The sequence below is a fragment of the Pelodiscus sinensis genome, chromosome 2 (genome assembly GCF_049634645.1).
Source record: "Pelodiscus sinensis isolate JC-2024 chromosome 2, ASM4963464v1, whole genome shotgun sequence".
NCBI classification, from domain to species: Eukaryota; Metazoa; Chordata; order Testudines; family Trionychidae; genus Pelodiscus; species Pelodiscus sinensis.
Window position 1 is genome coordinate 241,488,308 of NC_134712.1, and position 27,672 is coordinate 241,515,979.

The following is a 27,672-nucleotide window of genomic DNA, read 5'->3' on the forward strand; positions in this document are numbered from 1 at the left end:
GAGAGATCCATTGCCCATCCACTTTTGAGAGTAAATATGACAGTAACTGCTGCTTCCAAGTGGGTTTATAAATAATAAATATTTTGTTTCTGGACAGTTCAGAAACCGCCCAATTAAAATAGTACCTAATGCCTGCATTGCTCATTTTTGACCATCCAGCCTACTTTGCCCCTTAGCTCTTCCTCACAATCAAATCCAAGAGTATTGCTCCCCCACTCCAAAAACCCTCCTCTAATGCATTTACATGAGAAATAAGCCCCATTACAGATTAGACACAATTGCTGCCCCATACTGGATAAAGGGATGGATTTTACTGGTGGTTCTGCTATAAAAAAAGAACCAGGAGCATTTTTATGTCTTTCAGTTCATATACAGTGCCTGATGCAGAACAGGAGATGGGCAGTTCTAAAGCTGGCAGCCAGCCTTAAATAGCCAACATTTGTGGGCATGGAGGAGCTGCCATTCTTCCCTTGTGAAAGGGGCTGCGTACAGATTGCATGGAGGAGATATGCAGACATTCTTCCGAGCTTAAGGTGCGCAAATTCCACAAAGTCAAGTGATTCAAAAGAAATTTGGCATCTGGGGTTGAGGGGGGGCGGGGGATTGTCCATCAGCAGCAGAACAAAGTGAGAGAACAAGAGGTTACTGCAAAGCCACTGCAGCCTGTGTGGAGTTTGCCAGGGAACCAAGACGACACTGCTGGAAAGAAAACTTACAGCTTGGCAGCTGGAGCCTGTGATTACCCATCCTAAAAGGGAGAGGAGGAAGATGGCACATCAACAACACCCCAGCAATTTGCTGCAGGACAATAGGGCTTTAAAAGCAGAAAGAAAAGTCTTTAAGAAATATTTCTGCTTGGAGAAAAATGGGCGATGGGAAGGTGTGGGGGGGGGCGGCGGAGGGTATCAATAAACCATTTGAGAATTTACAGATTTTTATACTCGTTTAAATTAGGTATGTCCAGTGACAGTAATGCAGGACAGTGGCTGATTTGAAGCTGATCATTTATCCCCTCCCTCAAGCAACAGTTTGATTTGGGCTTTACTGTGGGGTTTGTAAAGCAGCTGGAAGCAGAGGATTGTGGTGTCTATAACATTCTTTTTCACGTGTACTCTTCTTGCTGCTAAATGACTCGGGTCCTTAGGAGCGGTGGGTGTAAAATAACATGGCATTGCTGTTTGCAGAACTGCCCAATTCAGTTTGGAGGTGCGCTTCTCGTGTGTATATGTCTAACACATACCATGCAGCAGTGTGGGATACATACTGTAACAGCGCCAGTGCGTGCGCCTGCAATAAACCTGTAATTTCAACACTAAAACATGTAGACTGTACAGGTGTGTGTGTGTGTGTGTGTGTGTGTGTGTGTGTGTGTGTGTGTGTGTGTGTGTGTGTGTGTCAGTCTGTCCAGGGGGCAGATGACAGAGGGTGCGCTGATAGAAGTAATTTTAAATATTTTAGAAACCTAAAGTTGCAGGTTTCATTTGAGTGTAAAAAGCACGCTAACAATACTTCCAAATATTTTAAACACCAAATCCAGTCTGTTTACGCCAATGAAAGATTTGCTTAGCTCCTTCTGGAAATATCTGCCCAGATGGGCACCGTGCAAAGACCATAGTGATGGGGCGAATATAATGAATGCAGAGTAAGCTCTGAGTTACCCCGTGTGTATTGATTTCACTGGGTCTGCACGGATCCAGGGAGGCGACTTTCTCGTAGTTCATAGACCGACTGAGGCCGTTGCTCTGAGGGGATGTGTGGTAGGAAAGGAGGCTGCGGTCTGCTGAACAATACCAGCGCGCTGGCAAAGTTCCTGTACTGGCTGCTCCATCAATGTGCCATTGATGGTACCAAACGTGCATTAGAAAGACACCAACGTCATCTGGAAAGCTTCGTTTTCATTTAGAAAGTGCTTGCGAACCTTGGTTGGTTCACTCAGGGAAGGCTGGGGATGACTGTGTGTGTGTGTGTGTGTGTGTGTGTGTGTGTGTGTGTGTGTGTGTGTGTGTGTGTGTGTGTGTGTGTGTGTTACAAATCCTGGCAGCATTGGTCTCATACAAGATTTAAGACTCAAACAAACAATATCTATGCAAAGCAAAGGGGAAAGAGATTTAGTTGCCTTCACAGACCTGGATAAGACTTCATTCTCTTACTGCTTGCACTCTTCCTGGGCTACTTTTTTTTAAATTATTTTGTTGTTGTTGTTGTTTGTTGTAATTACAATGATCCACAAGTTCTGCTCTGACAGGAATGACGAGAACGCAGCTTCATGTCTCACTTCTGCTAAATGCAACTTCGTTTGTTTTAAGCCCGTGTAAATTTGTTTATAAAATTGAGCGGTGCCCCTTTGTAACAAATTATTAACCTTCCTCTTCCGAGCATTTCATCATCACAGCTGTTAGTTTGGAGATGATGCCCAAACATCCCAGGGGCACTTTTGATAGCTGCTTGGGCGGGGATTGAGCGTTGAGGTCGGATATTAAAGCAGCGGGATACAGAATTACTTCTCCCCCCCCCCCACACACACACAAAACCGAGCTTGCTAAATAGTTTCTCCCTCATAACTCTGTTATGCGTTACACAATAAACGGCAAGGCCATTTGCATATATAGTGCTTGGCTATGTGTTTGTATACGGCATGTGTAATATAGTGCATGACAATAGACTGTGGAGTTATACCTTGCTCAGATTTTAGTTCTCATAAATATTTTGTGAAGGAAAACATTTCTTTGGCCGAAAATGCGGTTGTTTACTTGCATGTAATTAGGGACCAAATAGGTTGTAAATGCATTTGTGCGTTGTTTTGAGAACAGTTTCTTCTATAAATGCCTGTGTGACTCTCTCTCTCTCTCTCTCTCTCTCTCTCACTCTCTCATATATATATATATATACATATATATATATATATACATATATATATATATATATATATATATATATATATATATATATATATATATATATATATATATATCACTGTTTAAAACAAATTATTCGTACCTTCTAGTGAGTAGTATATCTAACGTGGTTAAGATAAGAAGAAATCCATTTAAACTTGGAGTGCAAAAGTACACTGAAGTCAAAATTGTAGTCCTTTGCACTAGTGCGTGTGCATATATACACGTATATGCAAAATATACACAATATACATTACAACTCAGTGTGTGTGTTGCTTTCAGCGGACAGGACTACTGTGAATGTTCCCTTCACACTTTATATATAAGAATACATGGCCTGTACACTCGCATACATTATAAAATGTGTAGTTACTCTCAGAATCTTTGAGGGTTTTTTCCCCCAAAGGGGAGGTTGCTACATAGATGGCCTGTGTGTTTGTTGGCTGTTATGATTGCAGTAAAGGCTTGAGGTGGTATCTATTTCTGTCAGATTATTTTTAAATTTTAAAATAACCAATACTAACGTATCTGTGCTGTAAGCACAAAAACAGCAGGGAGCCGCTTGCTTTCGTTTTTACGTGCTCATCTGGAAGTGGACTGAAACAACCAAGAAGTGAAAAATATGTAAAAGGCGGAGTAAACCCGACATCGTCGCCAATGTATTTTTTCATGAAAGCTTTTAGACAAATGGGAGGGGGTGCAGTAAAAAAAATATGTTCTCTGTCCTCTCTTAAAGAGAACGGTTATTGCCTACTGCAGATAATCTGCATTTATGGACTGGATAAAGTCCAGACAGCATCAAAACATGTTCTACTCCTGAGCTTGTTGATTTCTTACGGTGTAGAATACACTAGCTCTCTTAAAATAGGCCCTGAAAAGTTAGCCAAGTTTCTAAACTTCCCCCCCCCCCCCTCCCATCACTTCCAACTCCCTCCCCACACCTAAATACATCTTCTGTGGCTAAGTTTCGTGAATGTGTCGTTTAAAGAGATCACTGATGGCAAAATTTCTCGCCTTATATACAAGCTGGTGTAAGACAGGTGTAAATGTGTCCCTTCACACAGTTGAAAGATGAGTCAAATCCTCCTCGAATGCAGCCCCATTGACTTCGTCAGTAATGCCCTGGTGTAACTGGCCCTTTCTAGAGTACATATAACAGACACATTACGCTTTTGTTATGGACAAATGCAGCTATTTTCAGTGCAGATCTAAACTGCACGATAGTAGCAATTCTTAATGCCAGCCAACACTTTTCTCTCCCAAGACCGTAATTCATCTGCCTCAATGCTTAGTTCGATGAAACCCTTTCAAAGCCACGTGCAAGAAGTTTTGCAAAATGTAAATCCAGAATCCTGTTTCCTAACTGAAAGCTTTTCAGCCTCTCTGTCTGTTACAATTCATGGGTTGTCCGTACACATTTGAAACCTTTACTGACTGTAGGTGGTTAAAAGAATTAACAAGTCTTCTGGAATACTGGAATTATTTCTTCTCTAAATCAGCGGAGATATTTGCCTGTGGGAAAATATTTCTAAAAAAAAAGTTTGTATTAAAGTCCTTACATCAGGAACAAGTTCTGATAACACAATTCCGGACATTAAACCGTTCTTTCCTTAATTAGCCCTATTTAAGAAAAAATATATGCTTAAATATTTGGAGAAATTGTGCATACAGCAAATGACCACTTTGTTTACCCGGGTTATTCAGCTGTCCTACAATCCTGTCACCTTTATTACAACTTTCAAGGTTTACAGTGCCATGTTTTAAAAAATTAAAAGTCTCAGAGAGCCGTGTTAGTCTGTAACTTTAAAAACAACGAGTAGTCCTGTGGCACCTTAGAGACTAACAAATATATATATAGCATCATGACCTTTCGTGGGCAAATCCCACTTTAAAAATTAAGATACTGAAGTTATTGTCATTACGAGTTATTGTTTTACGAGTTTGTTGTGCTTTACAGTATCATTTTAGTCTGGAAACATAATTTACTACAGTTGTTTTCCAAACATCACAAAAGTGAATATTTATCTTGAAGTCTGAAAAGATGAAACCTTCAAACAATATAGGCTCAATACATTCTTATCACTCTAAGGTTGTAATCGTTTAACCGAAGTTGGTTGCTCTCATTTTATTCATATGTGAATCATCAAAAGTTTCTTAATTACCCAGGAAATTGATTAAACATCTCCTTGCAAAATTGTGCGTCTAGCAAATGGCTATTCACATTCATAGAAATGTTTTACTCCACTTAGTACTCTAAAACTGAGCTCCAGTGCAATTGTCTTATTACTAAGAAATACACTATAAGGATATACTATTTATACTATATAAAACACCATTTCAACGTTTTAAGTCACACGTTGTGTTTTTCATAATAAAGTGTTTTATTTAATGCAATGTTCAAGAATTTAAACACACAAAATGCAGTGAGAATGTTCACAATTTTGAGACCACAGTTGTAAATAGAAACATTCATATTTCATAAGATTATAAATATTTGATACTGCAATTGTAAAATGCACGTTTTATAAACTGAAAAAAAATCTTTGCTTTCTTGCTAAAAGGCAATGTCATTTAATCCAGTCTCCTAAGCAGCTGATGATTATTCACAGAATTTAAAATTACAGCTTTTATCTTATAGTTTGCTTCTTTTTTAAAGTTTATGCTAATATGTACAATGTTTGTCTATTATAGCTGTGAAATAAAGAAGGTTTTAAGGCAAAGCGATAAATTCACCCTCAATCATCAAGGAGACTACAGTCCTGAATTATTGTACAATACGCACCCACTGGGGGTGCCTTCTGGTCCTGGCCAACATTTTGGACACTTTATTCCAAACCGAGGGGATCTAGAACGGGGAGAACTATTGAAAGTACCCTACAAACCTTGAAAATACTTAGTTTACACGGTACCATGTTTTCAAATCGGAAACCTAAATTGCAAGGGGGGAAATAAACCAAAACCCAAATGCCAAGAAATGTTTTATTTACACTGACTGTCCCTTCATATTTACTATTCAGTTGAATAGATACGTCTGATTTAAAGCCTGTCCTATATTCTAGACTGACAAATATTCTTCACCGCCTCATTGGGTAATATTAGGCTACTTTTTTAAATACAATACCACAGCTTGTGACGGGCTCCTCTGTCTTTCTAACCAAAACAGGACATTTGAGATCCCTCTCCCTGCTTATGAATTACTTATATAATAGGGGTTGATGGTGCTGAAATAAATGCCCCCACTTCTCCTTTCCCCTAGTCCTCTATCCCTCCTGATTTGTTCTTTTCCTGGCCCAACACTGCCCGTATGGAGGCCATGAGACAGGAAGAGGCTTTATGGATGCATTTTGTATATAGTCTTTGTTCAGTCTGTTTTTTTTCCAGTTCAGATCCAGAGTTGATGGGTTTACCAGTTTTTCATCCAATAAGTTTGATAAGTTCTTCACCCGATAGCCATGCTACTCATTTTTTGCTTTCAGTACCCTGTATACTCAGCAGTAGTACAAGTAGGAGAGTTTAAAGAGACGTATTCTAATGTATACGACAGGAAGCCCACCAGTTCTCAGTCAGCTGTTGACGAGAACCTGTTCTTCCCACGACAGTCTGCAACTTTGGTCTGTCTCTGGGCAGCCGGCGCTCCGAACCCCCTAACTTCAAACGCCAGCAGCTCTGCCCTGCGGCCTGGTGCAGATTTGTCCGAGACAAACCAGAGCTTTTCGCAAAAGTCATCCCAGGCTACTTTCTTGATCGCCAGCTAGAGGACAACGCCTTCCGGGGGTAAAGAGAAGCAGCGTCTAAGCTACCAAAATGCGCCGAACTAACGGGAACTGGGATGTGTGTCTGTTTGCACTCTCTGGCTGCACGCGCACACATACGGCAAAAGACTCAAAAGAAAAGGCTCCTTCATATGGAAAAGGGTGTTTTGTTTGTTCACTTCCTATGACAGACTCCCGGAAGTTGTGATGTTTACTTCAAAAGTTTCCCAACCAAGCTACGAGGAAAGGAAAATAAACAAACAACGAAGCGCCAAATGAACTCCTTCTTGATCTCCTCTATCCCTTGCTGGCCAGCTTTTTCAGAGTCACTGTAAACCCTCCAGTCTTTGATTGAGCCCAACCCAATGAAGAAGCGAGGGCAAATTAAAGAAAGGCTCTTGGACTTTTTTTTGTTAATACAAAGCTTTGGGGTTTCTTTCCCTGTTAACCTTTTAAAAAAATTGAATCGTTTTCTATCCCCAAAGCCAAACACAAAAAAGAAATGGTAAAAACTCATCGAACAAATGGGAGAACTATTTATTCGGTTCACAGTCGTGTGAAATGCAGCAATAAAAATCTTTGGACTTCAGCAAAAATTGTTTTTAATTTTTTTGAATTTCAAAAAACATTGTCCAATGTCCATTAAAACAGCGCTTAAGTCTATAAAAAGGTAACTTAAGCTTTAAAAAAACTCATAAAGATACCATCTAAAATCTCCATAGAACCAAAATAAAAAGAAACTCAAAAATATTTTATAATCAGATATTTTGGATTTTTACACCTTACCTGTAAATTATATATACATAGAATATTGCAGAATTATATCTAATACACAATATTTTCACTATTAATGCTGGTTTAATCTTTATACACTGGCCCTTATTTTTAATTAAATTATTGCATTGTATAAACTTTGACTGAAACTTGCCCCCTTCCCCAGCCGTCCCCCGGCCCCCTTTCTATTCACTGTCTGACTTGCCGTCTTTTGATGTGGTGGAGTGGTTGTACAGTCCTTGTGCCATTAGATGCACCGCCAGGGTGTTCTTGTTGCCAGTGGCTTTCTTGATTTTGGCTCGTTTGTTCTGAAACCAGATTTTGATCTGAGACTCGTTGAGGCTGAGTTCCTGAGCCAGGCTCTGCCTCCTTTGCTCCGTCAAGTATCTGTTAGTCTGAAACTCCGCTTTCAGTCTCTGCAGCTGCTCCGCCGTGAAGGCTGTCCTGGGACGCTTGTCTTCTTTGTTGGGGTTCTTCTTCTTTGGTTTGCGAGATCGGGGGCCTGAGGTCCAGGGCGAAATAAAAAAAATAATAAGACACACACACACACACACACACACACACACACACACACACACACACACTCAGAGCGAGCCCAGCGCTCACCGCCGAAGTGATGGGGTCGGGGGGCTGGGAAGGGTGTCCAGGAGTTTGGGGTAGGTGGGTTGGTTTTAAAGGGCAACATCTTTTGATGACTGGGGGAGGGGCGGGAGAAATGATCTCCCCCGGCATCTGACATTTGCGTGCTTGAGGTCACTGGTACGTGTGTGCCTCACTTGGCGCCCTGAGCCCAGCCGGGGGAGCCGGACACCGAGGGACACTAAGGCCCCGTTGGCCTCCTTTCGCTCTGCTCTGGCCTGAGAGTTTCAAACTAAAGTCACTAGATCAGCCCCGGCGAGGAGAGCGAGCGCTCCCCTCCCCCCTCTCTGACTGCCTGGGGAGGGGCGGGGGCAGAGGGACAGACCCGAGTCTCGGTGCGTGCGTGAGAAAGAGGCATTCGGGACCCGCAATCTGGTGGCCAAATGGGAGCCGCTGCCTGGGACCCCCAAAACCCTCTTGCCCAGGGGCGTGGGGCCAGTAGGGAGGAGGACACAGGCCTAGACGCCTCTTCCAGCGCCACTTTCCACAGCTGGGCCACTGCACGCGCCGCGTCCACCCAAGTTCATTGTTTCCTTTGGGGCTCTCCTCTCTCTGCCCGGGCCAGCCGCTTGGGCACCCCACAAAAAAGGAGCCATCCCTGAGGTGCAGGTTGTGGGCAGCCGCAGGGCAAGGCTGCCTTGTGTGTATTTGCCAGTTCCCTTTCTGGAAGCCCTTCCTTGGGAGATGCGCCTGTGGAGGGCCTCTGATCTCTGGACCGCTGTGTATGCGAGCGAATGTTGTGGCCGGTGGAAAAAACAACCCCAGTTTCAGCCAGCGAGATCCCTGGTTCTCCTGCTCTCCCTGGCCCCTCTTGATTTTGTGTTACACTCGGCAGGCAGGCGCTGGGGCTCTGTGCTCGGCCCACGCGAGCTTCCTAATCCCCCCTCCACAGTACTGGAAATGTCACACATGGTTCTACCCCAATGATGGCAGCTCCGTGCGGTGTCTGATCCCTAAAAGCACAGGCACACGTGAGCAGCCACCGCAAGCGAGCAGACTATAAACAGCACCTAAACCCGCGGGTTTAAAGCAATCATGGGGGGAAAGTCTTCTAGCTAGTGACAAGTCAATCAAAGGGCAGAAGACGGATCCTGCCACAGGCTGAAATATGACTGACAAAGCCAGGCAGGAAGTGCCTCTACTCTGCGCAAGAGAAAACGGGCTTGATTAGTTCCCAGCTTCAGTTATATTATACAGAGCAAACAGGCCACATAATAATGACCACAACGCTTGGGGAAAGTGTCAACCATCTTCCTGGTTACAATTCCCCCGCCGCAGCCTCCCATTATATTTTATATACATCTGTTTAAAAGCCCTAATTATTAAACACAACGTATTAAAAAGGAAAATTAAGCCCTGTTTGTCGCGGCTACGTCCTAGGTTTCTGGCGTATTGTGACTTTCTTTTGAAATTGCATATTTCTGCCTCCTACGCCTGTGGGGCAGGTTTGCTGTTTCTTGTTTAGTTTAGTGCCACGTTCCCATAATCCGAACCAACTAGCCTAGCTCTAAAGGCGTTGGTCCGACACAATCTTCAGCTTTTAGAAAACAGTTTTTTCTTTGTCCCTTTCGCTTTGTTTCAAATCGCTCCTCACGTTGTGCTCGAAATAAAAAGAAACAATTACAGTAAAAAGAACAACCCGGATCTCCAGTTTGCTCAGGACTCTCGAGCTCACCCCTTTCTCTTGTCTGGATAATTATCTAGGAAACTTAGAAGTGTCCAGGGCTATGGTGTAATTTTCGCCCGTTTCGTAAGTGTACCAAATAGCCTGTCTCACTGTCTGGAATTAACCAAAACACATCTGCAGAAAAAATAGTGTCTTGTAATGGATACAATTTCTTTGGGATTTTTAAAAATACAAATGTGTTACATTATTTTAAACCCAGACATGGCTTCACTACTGAAAGGTAAAACGTGTACCTCGAGAGGCATTGACAGCTATCTATTTTTTATCTCCTGCACAGAATGGTTAAGAATCCCTCTTTCTTACATTATATCGATATAATATAGAAATCCAAACGTTTGTTTATATTGTATATCGGAGTAGGTTGGAGTTTTGCATTGCTCACATGTCGAGTAAACAATTATTCTAATTATTACTATTTTATTTATTTATTCTTTTTAATATTATTCTGCACACCACAAGCGAGGGTTCTCTCTCTAGCCTGTGCCATTGTGAGGATATATGTTAATTAAATATTAACAAAGGAGAGGAGTGGAGAACAATGGAGTAAATTTCTATTCATATGGAATTGTGGAGCTAAAGAGTTGTCTCTCATTTATTACAAAGTATTTTTTAAAATCCATCCTACATTCTTTTCCTCAACTATACAACAGTTCGGGGTGGGGATGGGGGACAAGATTGGCTAATCGCTGTTGGGAAATACTTTTTTGTGAATATTTTTAATATCTGATTTACAGCCCGGAAAACAGTATCTCTAAAGAGGTTTCTAATTCTTGTGTACGTAGATTAACGCGTCCCCCTTAAATCCACTCATGCTTTCCCTACGTTAAAACAAGGAAATTCACCGGTGGGTTTTAAATCTCTTCAGAGATAATTTCGGGAGTTGCTTCTGAAATCTCATTCCAGCAGGCACGCCTTCCCAGGATTCTCTGAAATTAACTTTCTCATCCTCTGGAAATTGTCCTATTCCCTTATTAAAGATCTGAACTCAATTACATGTATGAAAATGTACAATAGAGCAAGGCGACAGCGTCGAGTTAAAGGCCTGCTTTAAAAGAATAAACAAAATATTGGGGTTTGAAAATGTACAATGCCAGGCCTATTGGCTAGGCAGCTGAATATATGAATTCCACTCCTCACCCTCCAAACAAGCCAAAGGAGAAGATGGGCAGATTCCTTGAAGGATCTCCGTGGAGTTCAAAGAAGGGGCTTTAATGGCTTCTTTTCCACCTTTTCTTTTTAAAACCATGCCCAAACCCAAATCCTCACACTAGCACCGTCCCTCTCTGTTTTGAGATCTAGCTAAGCTAACCGCTGATCGCTTTGTGTGTGTGTGTGTGTGTGTGTGTGTGTGTATAGACAGTAGGAATTAGTTTGTCCGCTTTCATTTTCATCTGCCTGTAATAACAATATCCCCCTCTCCTCATTACATTTAAATACGATTTTTTTTTTAAAAAAACTTGTCTCTCTACGGGTTGTTTTTTAAATCTAGGTTAGTGTATTTTTTTCTGGTGCTTCTTCCACCAACCAAATATTTTCTGAAGAGCCATGTGGAAAGATCAGCCTAGGCTTCACTGATTCAATGGTTGGTTGATAGGGAGAGAGGGAGGAGAGGGGCTGGGAGGAAAGCCGCCTGTGCTATGGCAAGTGGAGCCAAAGGGGCTAGGGGAAGGGAAGGCCGGGATCTTTGGGTTAAACCTCCCTGGCCAGCGCTAGGCTACGTCCCGAGGTAAGTCTTACCTGAGGAAGGCCTGTCCGAGTACCTAGTACAGTAAACCCAGGCCGGCCACAGCATGGGCTGGTTACTGGTGTTGGAGCTGGCTTGGGAGCTATCAGAGTCCGAGCTCACAGACAGGTCGCCGCCGCTTAGCCCCCGGGATTTCAAGGCGCCTTCCAGTGCTCCAGAGTCGCCTCCTTTCTTGGCTCCCCCATTGAGAGCAAGGGCTTTGGAGCCTCCTTCTCCTTCGCCCGCGGAGCCTCCTCCGCCGCCGCTGAGTGGCCCCCCAGACCCGGGCGCTGTAGAAGGACTCCTGCGGTTCTCCCTGCCGGCTAAGAGCAGCTGCTCCGGGCTGCTGCCGCTGCTGCCTCCGCTGCTGCCGGTCCCCGCTTCCTTCCTCCGCCCGAACTCCGGCCGCAGGATGTTGTCTATGAAAAAGTTCGTGATCCGGTGCGGGTGCTGGTGATTGCCAGGCGCCTGCAGAACCACGGGCAGGATCATCGCCCTCCGCCTGTTGGGCTCTGCTTCGCTGCTGCTGCTGGACTCCTGCTGCTGCTCCGCCGCTTCTGCCCTAGGACTATGGTCATTCTCCTCCATGCTGGATGACAAATCCCCAAATGTTCCTCGTTGGAAGCCCCCCACCCCCTTTGTGCGCGGGGTTTTGTTTCAGTGCGTCTTGGTTTGTTTCCTGGCTCCACTCAGTTCCAGGAACATTCACAATCCGTCGCTTGCGAAATCAAGAGCCTCAGCTGGGGTCGAACTTTCCCCAAACCCTTGTTTTTAAATCCTCCTTCTTCCCCCCCTCCCCCGCTTTGCTTTCCTCTCCTCTCCTCTCTTCCGCGGGTTAGCCTGTCAGTTCTGCAAACCGATGCATTCTTTCCCCCCAAATGTGTCCCTCATTAGGACTTTCATTAACCACCCCCCACCCCCGCGTTCTCTCTTCTCCAGCTCCTGGGTTTTAAAAGAAAAAAAAGAGGCCAACAGTATCCTAAAAAAATTGTGAAGATCCTTCCAGGGGAAAAAAATAAAAATAATAATAAAAATGTCAGTGCTGCCCCATCTGCTTTGCTAGAGACACTCTAGAAGAGGGTGCATATTTCTCTCTACACACCGCACAGCGCACGCATCTTGAGACACACAGAGACATATGGACAATCAAGGCAGGTCTCTCTTTCCCCCTCTTTGAATGAAATATTCCAGGTTACATGGCAGGAATGAGGAAAAAAATCTCCCCCGGTCTCGCTATACTTTAGGTATAAATTTAGAAGCCACTTAAACTGAACCTGAAATACTTTCACTCTGGATTTTTGTTCTTATTTTTAATAGAGCCCCTCAAGTGACGTTGCAAGCCCGGTATCCTAGACACGTGCCTTCAGCCAATGGCAGAGGAGGCATTTCCACACGTGATACAGTAGCACTCTAGTAAATGACAGCAGCAGCCCCCCCTCCCCCTCTAAATGCCCCCTCCCCCTTCTTTTAAAGCAATAGTACCCTCTCTTCTCGAGTGTCTGTGTGTTTTTAAAGGAGAGAGAATGCAGAACCAGCTAACCCCCTAAACAACAGATAGATACATCACCACTTGCCCTGCTGATCTCCTTCGCTTTATATCTTTGTCTGATTCATTAGAAAAGCCTCCAGTATACATTTTTTTTATTTCCATATTGTTTACTATGAGGGGGAGGGAGAAGGGAGAAATCCCATAATTCCTTGCACAAATGCATAAATAATATTAAACGAGGTGCTGTGTGATACAAAGGGATTTTTTTTTCTGCAGCCCCTTTATTTGCAAGGGGAGGGGACAAATCAAATGCAGTTAATTTTAGAACAACTCTTCCGTACGCTCCCTACTTTCTCCCCTCCCTTTTTTCCTGATCCTGAAATACAACCCGCAGAAGAACGGTGCAAATATAACAGGGAGACGAGGCGTTCAAAGGTTTCCCAAACGTCCAAGGTGGTGGTGCTAGTTGCGGCGTCAGGGAAATAAACGTAAGTGGGGATGATAATTGAATCATTCCGCGGAAAGCCGGACAGGAGCCTTTGATCATGTATTCCAAGCTTCAGAAACAATATTAAACAGAGAGGTTTCCCATTGACAGGCAATGTGAGGCGATGCTGCCCCTCACTCCAACCCTCCCCCCCCCGAAGTTTTTTTTTCATCCAAATAATCACATGCTAATTTTTCGTATTGAAAAGCTGCCACGACTTCCACTTGCTTGTCTTTGTCTTTAGAAAGAAATCCCCTGAAACCCCAAATTGGGATCAAAGTACCTCTGGACTGAAAAGGGAGGATTATGTAATTTTGAAGGGGGTCTCACGTGTAGTTTCAAAGTGGGCCCCCTCTTCACCCTTTCCCTACCTTCCTGTTGGTGTTACCAAAAATCTCCTTCTTTGGCCAGCAAGGAACGGAACGGCCCTAAAACAATCCGCCCACAGACAAAACCAAAATAATCGGCTGCAGCCTGCGATCTGTGCTTGCTTGGCTGGTCGTGAATTTGTGAAAGTCACCAAAAGGTCAAGGAAGAGCAGGCGAGTTCGTGGCGCTTTAAAATCACACACATCACACACACACACACACACCGACGGCAGAGGGGGAGTAATGGGTAACAGTGCCAACAAACTGCTGTGATCGGCGGGCAAGCAGCGCCAAAGACAAAATGAAGGCGAGGGGCCAAAACACACACTCCAGGAAACAGCTCCTGCCCTTCCAGGGGCTGCTAAGAGACACAGTCCCCGCGCCTGAGCGCCGCACGATGCTTCCCCTCCCCTGCTCCGAAAAGGAGCGGGGCCCCGAGAAGCCTGCGGAGGCGGGAGCTCTGGGAGGCCGGCAGGAGAGCAGGGAGGCTGGGAAGAGAACGCGCGGGTAAAGGGGAGGGACAACTGGGGGACCAGGAAAGTTGCCGGAGGCTCCAAAGACAATTCCCCCTTCCTCCCCCGCGCTGGTTCCTGAGTCTTCTCTTTACCCACCAGGTTCCAACTTTGCTGTTGCCTTGCTCTTTGCGGTACAGTTTTCTCAGAGGAGGGGGAGGAGAGGGAGCGAGAGCGAGAGAGCTGCAACTGTTGGGGCTAAAACGAAGCCAGCAAAACCCCATCTCAAATTAATTAAACTTCTCAACAGCGGAGGCCCCGCAGCAAGCCCACCCAGAGCAGTGCCCGGTGCCCACGCGTGGTGAGGGAGGTGATGACGTTATATAGACCCAGCACTGGTCATTATGGGCTATCTTTAGTGCTCGACAGCTGGAGTCAAATGCAGAGTGCCAAGATGGGCTCGAACCCAGGAGGGCAAAAGCGCACGCACGTCTGTCACTTCAGTGCCTGCCCAAAGCGCAGCCTAGTCTTGCTTTAAGGAAATCCGTATCAAGCGAAATGCTGCAGCCTCTAGGCACAAATCTGGGATGCCCACTCCCAGATTTTCCTTGCCCTTTTGGTCCCTAGGACCACCGAGACGGTCAGTCCCTCGCTTGTGTCAGGTCCCTCACCTATAAGAGAATTCGTTTGCATATTGCTTTTGTGTCATCCAAACTCTCACATTGACATTACTGCGAAGGGCTTAGTTCCTGTTGGTTTGGATGGGGGGGCAATTCAAATGTGCCTTTGGGGGTCTGGAGGTAAAGAACGCATTAAATCTCCTGGATCGTCCGCAATAAGATCAGGTCTTGATGACCTACAGTTGTTTTGCTTAAACAAGCACCAGGGTTAATTTTTTTGAAGTGCCCCATGAAAAGCGATTAGTCTGTCTCCCAAGAAGTATTTTCTAATTACTTAGAAGCCCTGGCTTGCTATTACCCCATAATTAAACGAGTTCGAGGTGTTGCACGTCAAATATTTCGCTCCCGGGCGGATCCAAGTTATTGACTAAAACTTAAAATAGCTTGAAATAAACATTACCTGTCCAGTGTATCAAACAAGCTTTCTTGCCGTTATTGCTAGGACGCTTTGCCATGTCCATTTGTTTAAAAGGGTCTTTAGTAGAGACATTTATACAGTATATATATTTTAAAGAGGCAGGGAGTTGAGGAGAATTCCTCAGATAAACTACAAAGCAGGAGAAAAACAAAGCTGCACAAAACAATAACTGGAACTGACTATGCCCTGACCCCAGCAAAGGAACAACTCTGAACAGAGGGGAAAAAGGGGACCTGATACCAGTCTAAGAAAATCTGTCACACCTGAATTTCCAATAGTATTTCTGCCTAAAGGTTCCATCCAATTTAAAAATGTTTCAGCAGCAATTTTATTTTTCAGAATGTAGAAGTACTGCAAACACTTTACATTGTACCCGAATAAATATATATTTTTATTTATTACTGCTGCAGATGGCCAGGGTGTCCTTTGAAGTATTTTTGTGCTTTCTCAAGGTATCGAACAGAGTTGGTGACTGCTGGCAGAACTGGTAGGTTTTAATGTTGCGGCGATGGATTGTATGTTTCTTTCCTCTGCATGTATCTGTCTAGCTAAAACGTGGATCAATTAAATGGCTACCATTAAAAATGAATTTCCCGCTAAAGCATAAACATCGGTAACTAAAATAAATAAAAATTTCGCACTTTTCTACACATACAGAGTGTGCCCTTTCTAACATTCTTCACCTATCACACGCAGAAAAGTTAGTTATTAGATTAAATCTGGAAACATTAGAAGGTCAAAGTTGTCCAGATCGATTCTGTTCCATGCATGGCGTGGCTTGCTCTGTAATTCCATTGGAAATATTAGACTGTCATGCTGCAGTCAGGCTAAAAGCAGGGCGATTTGTATCATTACTCTGCTAACCTTGTCTCTTACAGCTCATATTGGTTGATATGGTGAAAGTTAGAAGTAATGAAAGCAATTAGATAGGCCAGTCTTTCTCCGGACTTGTCAGTCACACAGTTGGTAGAAGATGCCCTGATCATTCTGAAAGCTAAATCACAACAAAGCAACGGCAAAGGCTAAAGCTGAGAGATTCAAGGCCAACTCTGCCCCGGTCCCTCGGATCTCACTGAGCTCCCAAAGAACCACAAGTAAAGGCAACACACATAAAATCGAGAAATTCTAGCTCACATTCTAACTCACGCCATGCTTGCAACAAAAGGCGAGGATAGTGTCTGCAAACAGTTGGCATGCACCAGATTTCTCAGTTTTGTGAGATTTGCAAACCAGTAATACCTCTTCCTCTCCCCCCGCGTCCCATCTCTCTCGTGGAACAATGGTGATTACAGAGGAGGTGAAAGTGATTTGTATCTGCTCTTAGAGGCCATTGTTTCGAAAATAAAGTCTCATAAAGTTTGAGAAACGGGCAAGCACAGAAGTGGATAAAACCCAAGATAAGATTCAAACGAGGCAGTACAAAAACCATTGAAATGCAACATATACACCCATTCCCTGTCGGTTACCGCTAGCTAAAACTCACAACAGCGATTGTGATCACTTCCCACACGTGTGATAAGCGATCACTTTTTAACAAGCTTTGCAGGTGGTTTAGAGACAGCAACTGGAGTTTGTTTCGGGGGATGAGGAGGAAAAGGGAGCCCGGCGTTCGCGTCCCAGGCACCTTTGCATAAAGGCTTTTGAACGGTACTAAGTTCTGTGGCCAGCGGTATGCTTATGTCAAGACATCCACTAGCTCCCGGTTGTCCCGCTTTTCGGGTAGGGAAGGAGGGAAAATTCAGCAAGTGCTGAAAAATAAATCTGAACTGTTGTCCTGAAAAGAGCTTCACACACCACAAAGCATCTGCATTAATGGGGTGCAATGGAAGGAAAGCCTCAAACAAAAACAAACCCCTGCCGCTAAGATCACAAGATTGCCGTTTGCCCCACTGCTAGGTTTGCATGACATAGCGCGTGTAGCAAACATACGTCAGGAGCCTACACTTCAGAAAACTGAATGGGGCAATTCAGGCAGCTTTTCAGACTCTGGCCATGACTTGCCATGAAGGTGAGCTGGGCGATCAGTCCTGGTGTCCGTTTCCTGTAAGTGTTTAATCACCTCTCTGTAGGAAGACTGTCCCGTCAGCTGTGGCAACTGGATGAGCTAGAGTCCGGGGTTTACTTTCTGTCTGGATCATGAAAACTTTATTATCTGCTTATACTGAACATGTATCCTATTCATTCCTCTGTCCTCAGCCTAGCACTGCCCTGGGAGGCGGGGATGTGAATGGGTGATCGTGGAAAGTAGGAAGATTTGTATGCACTCCAAAGTGAACAAATTGTGTTGAGTGTTAGTTATTTTTTCTCTCCAGAATTAGAAAGAATCGTTCTGAACTTCATGGTGATTTTCATTTGCGGTAGAGCGGGATGAAAGACAAATTCTCTGGCAATCCACATCCTGTATAAGTTGCACAGTGCGAATCTCATATCAAGCGTGTGCACAGTGTGTGTAAACGCTTGTCACATGACTTGCTGATCGCTCTCGAATGACACGCACCTGCTCTCTGACCAAGGTTGCTACCACTCTGCAAGAGTAAGAGGAACGCGATCCTACAACAACAAAGAGGTGGTTTGTTGCCAACACATAACGTATGCGGCAAAACTAGGGCTCGGTTCATGTCCAGGTTATTAAAGAGATGTTAACATCGGGGAGTAGGGGGAAGAGATTTCGCAAAAGACAAACTTTGTGTCAATGGCCACCCCAGGGTTTCGGTGCACAGTACTTCCTTCCAAAAGCACTGAGGGTGCTTTGACGCACCTATTCGGGGGTGTTACTGAAGGCAGGCAGGTTTGCGTGAAACCCGCTGGCCTTGTTGAGAGGCATTTGCTACTATTGGTAAAACTTCTCTGCAAGGACGGATCTGGAATACTGCGACTTCTCCACCTTCTAAACAGCAGCACAGCCAAGCTACTACCAGGACCTGATCCTCCTGTCCTTTCTAAGCTTCCAGGGAATTGGGAGGTGCAAAGGGACAGTCATTGGGAAGCATTGCCTGAGCAAAGACTGCTGGATGGCGCCCGCTCATTCACGGACACATTAGGACTAAAAGTCCAGCTGGGTAGCGTCCCCCAGCCAACTTTACACACTACGGAGAACCAAGTTTATGATGGGGATGAGGGAGAGTATTCCATAATTTCACTCCGCTCTGGCTCCAGACAGTATAGAGGCCAAATCCTTCATTCCTTAGTCCGCCAGAGATCCCCCAGGCATTCACAGACGCTAACAGGAGCTTTGCCAAAGGCAGGGATTGAGAATCGGGCCCCACGCGCCCAACTGACATTTATTTTTCTTTCTCATGTCAAGGAGCGAGGCTGTTTCCTGGGAGCATGAAACTCCGGGGCTGTCCCCCCAATTTAGAACTTTCCCTACGATATACAAGACAGTGACTCCTTTGACTGGAATGACTGGACTGAAATTATTCCAAGCAAGGATTTGATAAACACTCGAAACACCTACTTTTAAAGCTGACTACGTGGAGTTCTGTGGGGGGCACAATAAAAATATACACCACGGATATTTCCCAAAAGGTGTGTGTGTGTGTGTGTGTGTGTGTGTGTGTGTGTGTGTGTGTGTGTTTAATCCTCACGCCTCCATTGCGCTGCCACCAATTTTTCGGTACTTTTCGCATAAAGTTTCATGGTTTTATTTTCTCTCTGCGATGGAGGGGGGTTAATCCGTATAGACACAACAGATTCTGTTGTGACGGTAAAGTTCAGCAACTCTATACTATGTGGAGCATTAGCAGAGACTAGGGAAGGGAAATGGGATCTAGTCTTAGATTTCCCACATATGTAGCTAATTCCCTGAAACGCCTTTGGATTTACACCTCAAGATTTACTCGGAGCGAGAAATCGTCAATGCTCTAATTAACTGCGTAATTTCAACTCCAACTTCCCGCTAGATAATCAACTTTTATGGTCTCCCAAACGCTACTTTACAGCTGTTTAAGGATTGGGTGGGAGGTAATTTGAACTGGGATTTGTATCCAATTGATTCACATCGCTACACTGCCAATGGCTTGTTTGCTCTTTTCTGTTTTGGCTGTGGATTTTACAAGCTAACTCCATCTCCGGCCACCCCCCCAAAAACCGCAAACCAAATTTTGGAAGAAATATTAATTAGGTGTTTGGGTGATTATTTCAGCCCTGTCTCGCCTCACTGTCACGAGTCATAAGAAGTTCGGTCTGTTCCTTTTTTCTGGAAAACAAATTCAACAGGAGATTCTCCCGCGGGGAGGGGAGGGAGGGAAACAACTGAAACCAAACACATATGCCCCTCCAAAATAGTGGTAATTGTTGCCAAACCTTTCTTTCAAACAATTGGTGTAGGATCATTTACATTGTATTATATCTCTGATTCATCTAGAGAATATTTAATCGGGGTCTTTTTTATCATCTCCAATAATAACAAACAGTTTCGCTGGAGAAAGTTAAGTTCAGTTGCCAAAAGACTACATGACATTGTAGGGAATGGGCAAGACTCTCCTGGAAAACAAACAGTAAGTTGAATGCGTCAGCCTGCTGGAAACGCTGGCAACTCACTTTAGTTTGTTAGTGTCACTTTCTAGCAGAGGTTTCTCACCAGCCTGTTCCAGACAGAGGATTCCATCCAGACTGTGTATATTTAATTGGAGGAATTAAGCGTTTGCACTTTTAAGCGGGCATCTCACATCTTTATTTCCCGAGTGATTCGAAACAAGCAAAGTTTACCTGTGTATTTCGGATTAAAGTATTGCTTCGATGCTGAAGTATTGCTCAGCAACACGCTGAAAACGAGGAAATACAGTCTTCTCTCTGGTTTCACTATTGCAACGTTTTCAGTAATAATATATGTGGGATGACTTCACAGAGAAAATAAGACAGATAATTTGAAACCTGCAATTAATATTCGGAATAGATTTGTGTGTCTGAAACGCCTTTTCTTTAGATTTTGTTTGATTACTGTTGCGGTATATACAACAGTTCTCATCAAGATCCCATAGGGGGAAATAAATTTAGGATTTTGTTTGTTTGGTTTGGTTTGGCTTAACAGTTGGGAGCCATGTGTTCTAGCACAATTATTTTAAAAGAATGTATCCAAATATGAATACTTCTGCCTGCTAAAGATACCACTTTTTATATGAACTGGGTCGGTTCCTTTCCAGAAAGCAGCAATGCCAATGTTAGACCATACTTGTATATAATTTGTATATGATTTTCCAGCTTTTGCATTTGTATTATCCAGATTTTAAGACTTTTAAAAGGTCTTGTAGTCACTGAGGTAAATTCGGACCTGAATACACACACACACACACAGAGAGAGAGAGAGAGAGAGAGAGAGAGAAAGAGAGAGAGAGTAATTTAAAATTGATTGTCTGGCTCAAAACTTTTAAAAAAACCAAATATATTTAAAAATCCCTGAAATATTTTCCCTTTCAAATTATCTAGCCTTTATACTGCATATATTATTATTGTAACTTTACAATATGTCTTTTATTAGGGCAAAGAGAAAGTTGGTGATTTTTAAGCAACTGACGTGCGCAATGAAAAAAAAACCCCAAACCTTTGGAGAAAAATGAAATACTTTCCCCTCCTTGTATAACTGCCAATGTACTAATCTGAAAATCTAAAAATATATCTATAGATAGGTGTATAGATATAGAGTGCTTTTTAAATGAAGAGTCAATGATACATGGTTAGAGTAACAGTAAAAAATAAAAAAAAAGTCTGTTTATTTTACAGTTTAAAGATGGGTTAATTTAATAAACTCCCACCCCCGTATTAAATACGATCCAAACCAAAAGACATGGGTGATATTTGTGAAGCCTGAAATATGCCCAGCCCTAGAAGAGAATGGGACTAATTGCTCAGTCTAATTTGTAAACGTTCATTATGCACGTAGACAGAACATAAGTGATCAGTTTCAAACCCCTGCAGTTGGAAGGCAAGCCTAGCATTTCTTTCCCAAGGAATGCCAGGCAGAGGGAGTTTTGCAGAGCTGGGCTTGGCATTTGACTATGTAGAGGCATCTAATGCAATATTCATGGCAAAGCGTCACAGGCGATTCCTGCTGCCGTTTCTTCTGGGTTCAGGGCTACCCTAGTGGCAGCCCAAGCACTGAAGAGGATTTGTGAATGAACAGCGCTGCTCTTGCCAGCTCACAGATCAGAGAGCTGAGATCAGTACACGGATCTGGTCCAATGAATCGCTGCAATATCAGCTCGATTACAATGCAGGGGTCATTCAGGACCTGCCAGTTCCGCACACAGGCCTTTGAGAAAAAAGTCAAGGAACTTCAAAGCCAGGTTGTCGGGTGTCAGTGAAAAGGTTGTGATCTCCCAGGGCGTCTCGCTTATAGATTTTTACATTAAGCAAAAAGAGTAAAAAGAAAATAGGTGGAATGTTTGCTGGCGCCGAGCTAAAAGACATGGTTGCAGGCTACCACTCGTAGGGGACACAACAAGATTGGCATTTTACTTCAACGTCGTGTTTGTGTGACCTATGAAACATACACATTATCTATACATATATAAGTATACCTCTGTTTTCCATAGAAAGTGAGAAAGGGAGAGCGATGCTTGTGTTTGCATAAATACACGCAAGTGGAATCCGTGAAACATTGAATAATCGTAACAGGCTTATATATTGCATTCAAGCCCATATAAAGGATAAACGTGTATATAGGAATAGTGCAAATAGATATATAGCACACAAGTCTATCCATACTCACATACACATCTGCTGATAGACTTTCTACTGTATTACTACTTATGTTTGTCTCGGTTTTATTAAGGTCTATACGTAAATATGTTTATAATAATGTAAGATAAACTGAGTAATAAATGAATTATAAACACGTGTGCATGTAATAAATATAGGTGTACCGATATCACATAACTGTATCTATTTATTTGTAGCTATAGGTAGATATGAGGATATTCTAATATTCTTTATCTTTGTCCTCTAGGTTTTCTTGGACTCCTCACCGTAGGATGTATTTATCTTGTCTGTCTGTCTGGGGCCGTTTCCCTAAGTAGCTGAATAAATTGAAAGGACTTTTTCCCTAGCTCACCACCTTTTTTAATTAAAGCCTTTCAACTTGCCTAATGTTTACTGTCTTATGTAAAGTATCTAAACAAACAGCCCTCGCAGAATACAAACACTGAAAGGAGAAGCGCCCTTCCACCCCAGTTTTACCCCTTCATTGTTTTAAAAAGCGTTTCACCATGTCCTAGTTACAGTTCTAAAAGGAAATTGCTTTTATTTGTAAAGAAGGCTTTAAAAAGCAGAGACATGAAGGGGAAAAGCTCCTTAAGGGAGGAAGGTCACGGGGTTAGAGAGAGATTAAAGGACCCATTTTTCTACCTCTCAGAGAAATCAAGGACAAGCCTCCTAAAATCTGATTCAAGGGACACAAAAATCAGGCAGTCGTTGACTTGTGGGGTGGGAAGGAAGCGAGAGGCAAAAAGCTTTAAAATGCTGGGGGCGTTTGCAAAGAATGTGAAAATATTCCTGGATAGGTGGGACAGTTTCCGTTCCTGAGCGATTTCCAAGCACATTCCGTGTGAGCGACTGGCACTGCTGGGATAAAGAATTCCAGGTGGGCAGCTTGGGAGTTTTCCTTCTCCCAAGGCAGAGCTCACCTCTCCGGGGTGTGTGTGTGTGTGCGAGCGGGGAGGGAAGAGTAACTCCTAAAAATTGCTCAGCCCCCAAATCACGCTACGTGCTGTTTGGCTACAACTGCGTGAATCAGCAGGGAAGAACAGGCACCGAAAAGCTCCAGCTCTAAGCAGCGACCATCCCGTCACTTTAAACAGCTCCCCAGATAGCCGCGGCTGTCACGCCCGCCCTTCCTCATCCCCCTGCAAGAACTAAAGGGCAGTGGGAGAAACTGGTTACTCCACTGCCCCTTAAGAACTCCCATCCCTGCTCTGGGCCCAGCTTCTGAGGGCTGGGTCCTTTGTACGCCAGGGCACTCCTCGAGGCTAGCCAGATCGCTGTCCATGATGCAGTGCAGCTACATGGAATGTCCCACTGCTCAGGACTGGGTAGCAGATGGCCTGTGCCTTGGAGGCAGCTGGGCATGAGAGGAGGAGGCAGACAGTCGCCTGCTCTCCCTGCTCCAGGACCAGCAGTTATTGCAGCTTGTCTAACATACGTGTAAGGTGAAGAGAAATGTACGCGATGTAGGGCGGCTTCTGTTTCCTTGCAACGAAACAACGCAGCGCACAGAGCAGCCACGTGGGTCTCTAGAGTTAATCCCAACCGAAGGGAATGTGCCAAGAAAGCGTGTTTCTCGCCCCCCCACCACACACCCACACACACTAACCCCATCCCATTGCGAGTCCTTGTCCGGTTTGCAGCACCCACGTGTGCCAAACGCTGCCCCAAAGAGCCAGGAAAGCGGGATACTTGTGCCAAGCAGCTTATCCACAGAGTCCGTGGCCGGGCAGTACCCTGCGTGCTGGCCAAGGCAGGGACTGTGGCTTGAGGAAGGGGACTGGGTGGGGGGCATCAGGTGGCCCCGGCCCGGGGCAAAGCTAGCGCGTAGCAGGGTGGGGTAAAGGGTTTGGTTTGACAGCGCTCTTGGCCTGCTCGTTTCTTGAAGACCTGGCTCAGGAGAAGGGTTCCCGGGGCGCTGGAAGCGGCCTGGCAGAGCGGCTCAGGGGAGGGGGCCTGGGTAGCCAGAGAAGTAAGTGGCAGGGCGGGGTGAGCCCTGCACAGGGAGAGGCGGGCAAGCCGAGCTGGGCCCAGGACGAGACTCCTTGCAGCGGAAGGGGGGCGCAGACAGGGTGACGGGCAGAGCAGCACCCAGCGGAGGCGCCGAGCGCCGGTGTGCGGCGGCAGGGGGCGGGCGGGCCGCAGAGAAGGAGCTGGCAGCGCGGAAGACAGGTCCAGGCCGCTGCGGAGGCTCCTTTGCCAGCCACGTGCGCTCATGCCCCGTTGCCCGATGTAAAGCCCCTACACAGCCCGCCCTCGCGGAACACAGACGCGGAGAAGAGACGCGCCTCCCACCCCGGTTACCCCTTTGCTGGGTTAAAAGGCCTTTCGCCGTGTCCTAGTGGCACCCCAAAAGGAAACTGCTTCTGTTTGCAAAGGAGGCTTTAAAAAGCAGAGACACGAAGGGGAAAAACGCCTTAAAAGCCGGGCGCTGGAGGGGACACGCGGGCAGAGCGCGCAGCTCCTCCCAGCCCCCGGGGCGCAGACGGGGGAGGAGGTTGCTCTCCCTTCTCTTCCTGCCCTGCGAGGTGCGGCCCAGCACCGAGGACACTTCCCGCCTCCTTGCTGGCGGGGCTCTGAGCAGAGACAACGGCGCATGGGAGGGGGGGGGGGGATCCCGCGGCGGGAGGTGGCGCAAGAGGCTGCGACGCGCAGGGGGGCTGCGGCTGCCAAGCGGGGGAGCAGCCAGCGGGCAGCAGAAGCGATGGGGGCGGGATGGGCCCCTGGCTGCAGCGCGGGTGGCTATTGGCTGCCTCCATCTCCTGCTCTACTACGGGGCTGGCCATGGACAGCGCTGGCACCTGCAGGTGGGACAGAGCCTTGGGGCAGCTGCGGGGCACCTGTCTAGGCTGTGCCCTGAGGCAGGGTCCCTGTCCTGCGGGTGGCAGAAGGGATCCCCTGCACAACAGCTCTTGCCTCGTGGGGAGGGGAGAGTGGAGCCACCCAGAGCTGCATCATCTGGCTGGTTAAGCCACCCAGGCCTGCGCAGCAAGGAAAGGCAGAAACTGCCCGACATGTTTTCATTGTGACGGTAGCAACAAATCTGCCCGGTATTTGTCAGGCTCAGAGGCTGAGAGGAAGGCTCCTCTTGTGATCGAGGCACTGGGAGAGGAGAGACGCAGATCGGGCTCCAAATTCCTTGCTCTGCCACAGGTTTTCTAAATGATCCCGGGCAAGTCACTTAATCTGGCTGTACCCGGATGCCTCATCTATAAAATGAGGATCAAAATGCTTCCTTTCTCCCAACCACTTCTGTCTTGTTTACTTAGACTTTAAGCTCTTTAGGACTGGGACTGTCTTTTACTTAGGGCTCTGTAGAGCACTTACCATAACACTCTCCTGATCTCAGCTGGGACCACTAGCAACGACCATAACAGAAGTAGTACTAAAGCGTTGCATAGAGGCACAGAGCAGGCAACCATAGACACCGACTGGAATCAGGACTTCTTTCATATCTGTGCTTTATTCCTTACATTGTGGGAAGGTCTCTCCCCTGGGGGAATTACGTGGAGCCCAGAAATATGGCATTGGATTTTATGTCATCCATTCTTGACAGCCCCACCCCCAACTTGCACTATATCTTGCCCAGTGTGGTGTCAAATGCAAGGCCTTCTAAGAATAACAGCACCTCCAGATGCTGAGTGAGATTTACTACAAGCCACATATTGCTGGAATGCTGCTGCTTCTGTTTGGCGCTTCCATGGCAGTTGTAGTGTCCTTGATATTTGGTGTGTGTGTGTGTGTTCAGGAAAAGGTGTGTGGCCGAGGGTCTTCCCTTCCTAAAAACATGTGCATGTAAATTGGCTGAGGGAATTACTGACATTAGACCACTTTGTTTTCAGGTTTTGCCAATGTCATTCAGTGAAAAGACTCATGTAACAAATGCCAGCCATTCCCACCAGACATGCCATTCCAAGGATCCTACTGCCAAATCAACAACTGTTCTGATGATAGTAAATACGATTACTCTCCCTTTCCCTTGCAGACACCCAAAAGTCACATTAGTTCCACAGAGGTGTCACCCCCTGCCCATTTCTGAATCAAAGTCATGGCTTCAGGCTTACCTGCCACTAAGCATCTGTAAAAGGTCCTGCCTGCATTTAAAAGAATATATTTCTGAGCAATTTTCTGATTGAATCAGGTCCTAATGCTGAATAAAATGATAGCTCATTCTCTCATCAGACTGATCTCCTTCCAGCTCTGTGGCTGTGCACATCACAGCAAGGTTTGCAGTGCAAACTGTGGCAGATAGCTTGATCCTGATTCACCTCACGTGCTCGCATACATCACGAATCACTCAAGGACACCAATTCAAAACCTGTGTGAGAGGAGAATCAGGCCCTTTATTTCTAGGACAACAATACGGGATGCATATTGGTTTGGGACATCCCTTCTGTTTTCCTTTGTTGTGAATCCTTTCCTCATGGATTTTTATATAAAAATCCCATAGTACATCCTAGGGCAGAGTTTCTGAAAGTGTGCTTCGAAATCACTTTGAGAAACACATTAACTGATCACCCTGGTTTGTTTATTCACTGGTGCTGCAGCCACGGAGCCTCACAGCTCCCATTGGCTCCATTTCGTCCTTTGCAGCCAAGAGGAGCCTCAGGAAGCAGTGGCCCGGCCCATGCTGCTTCCCGTGGCTCCCCTTGGCTGCAAAGGACAAAACAGAGCCAATGGGAGCCATGAGGCTCTGTGGCTGTGGCACCAGTAAATAAACAAACTGGGGAAGCCAGTTAATGTGTTTCTCAAAGTGATTTCGACGCACACTTTCAGAAACACTGTATTAGAGGATATTACAGTATAGTTTATTATACTATCTGTCAAGAAATTACTGTATATATTACACACCTTCTCTCAACAGATATGTACATGGAGATGGAGCTAGAGGCACAGACATACAAGCTAATATTAATGCGAGGTAATACATACACTTCTACATACTACTTATTTCAATATACTTAGCAATTAAATATATTAATAACATTAGTTTAAGAAATCAGTTATACTCGGAAGGAAATAATCATAAGAGTATCAATGATTATTTTATCGTAGTAGTAGTACAATAGTGCCTACCAGCCCCAATTGTGACCTTGGGCCCAGGACCCTATTATGTTAGGTACCGGTTGTACACAGAACAAAATGATTGTCCCTGCCTCAAAGATCAGCTTAGTGGTTGCTTGAGTCTAAGTCCTGTGGCTAGTCTAATTATTGTAAAACCATTTGATTTTTCACAGCCCATGATCTTGTCCATGAGCTCTGGGTAAACTCCTAGAGATACTGTACATCATTAGATCTAAGCTCTTTGGCCAGGGCCTTCAATGCCACAGGAGTGCTGTACTGAATATGGCAGCCAACGGGGGATTCCAGGGTAATACCATCTGATTACAAAATCATCCCAAAATGTCCAGGGTCACTGAAATAATTCCAAAAATGCACCAGAAAGAGATACATAACTGATATAAATTGGAGCTGGTCCAAGGCTCAGTGACGTCAATGGAAAGACTTCATTGATGTCAGTGTGCTTTGGATCAGGCCCATTGATAAGACAGCCATAGCAGAGGAAGATGCTTGCCACAAGGAATGGAGCTCCTAGTTCAAGTATCCTCC

The 27,672-nt window shown here is 45.1% G+C and overlaps 1 protein-coding gene and 1 long non-coding RNA gene across 2 annotated transcripts; one reads left to right on the plus strand and one right to left on the minus strand.

The window, feature by feature from the left end:
- Window positions 1-7,580: 7,580 nt before the first annotated feature.
- EN2 (engrailed homeobox 2) lies at window positions 7,581-12,882 on the minus strand. Its single transcript, XM_075922766.1, has 2 exons — window positions 11,484-12,882; window positions 7,581-7,922 (listed from the first exon to the last, which is right to left on the minus strand). Exons 1-2 carry the CDS (start codon window positions 12,055-12,057, stop codon window positions 7,606-7,608), a joined length of 891 nt encoding a protein of 296 aa, XP_075778881.1. The 5' UTR covers window positions 12,058-12,882; the 3' UTR covers window positions 7,581-7,605.
- Window positions 12,883-13,291: 409 nt separating this feature from the next.
- On the plus strand, window positions 13,292-22,412 carry LOC142827391 (uncharacterized). The gene is made up of 3 exons (XR_012902115.1): window positions 13,292-13,446; window positions 15,774-15,850; window positions 22,310-22,412. It is a non-coding gene; the product is annotated as an uncharacterized LOC142827391 (long non-coding RNA).
- Window positions 22,413-27,672: the final 5,260 nt, after the last annotated feature.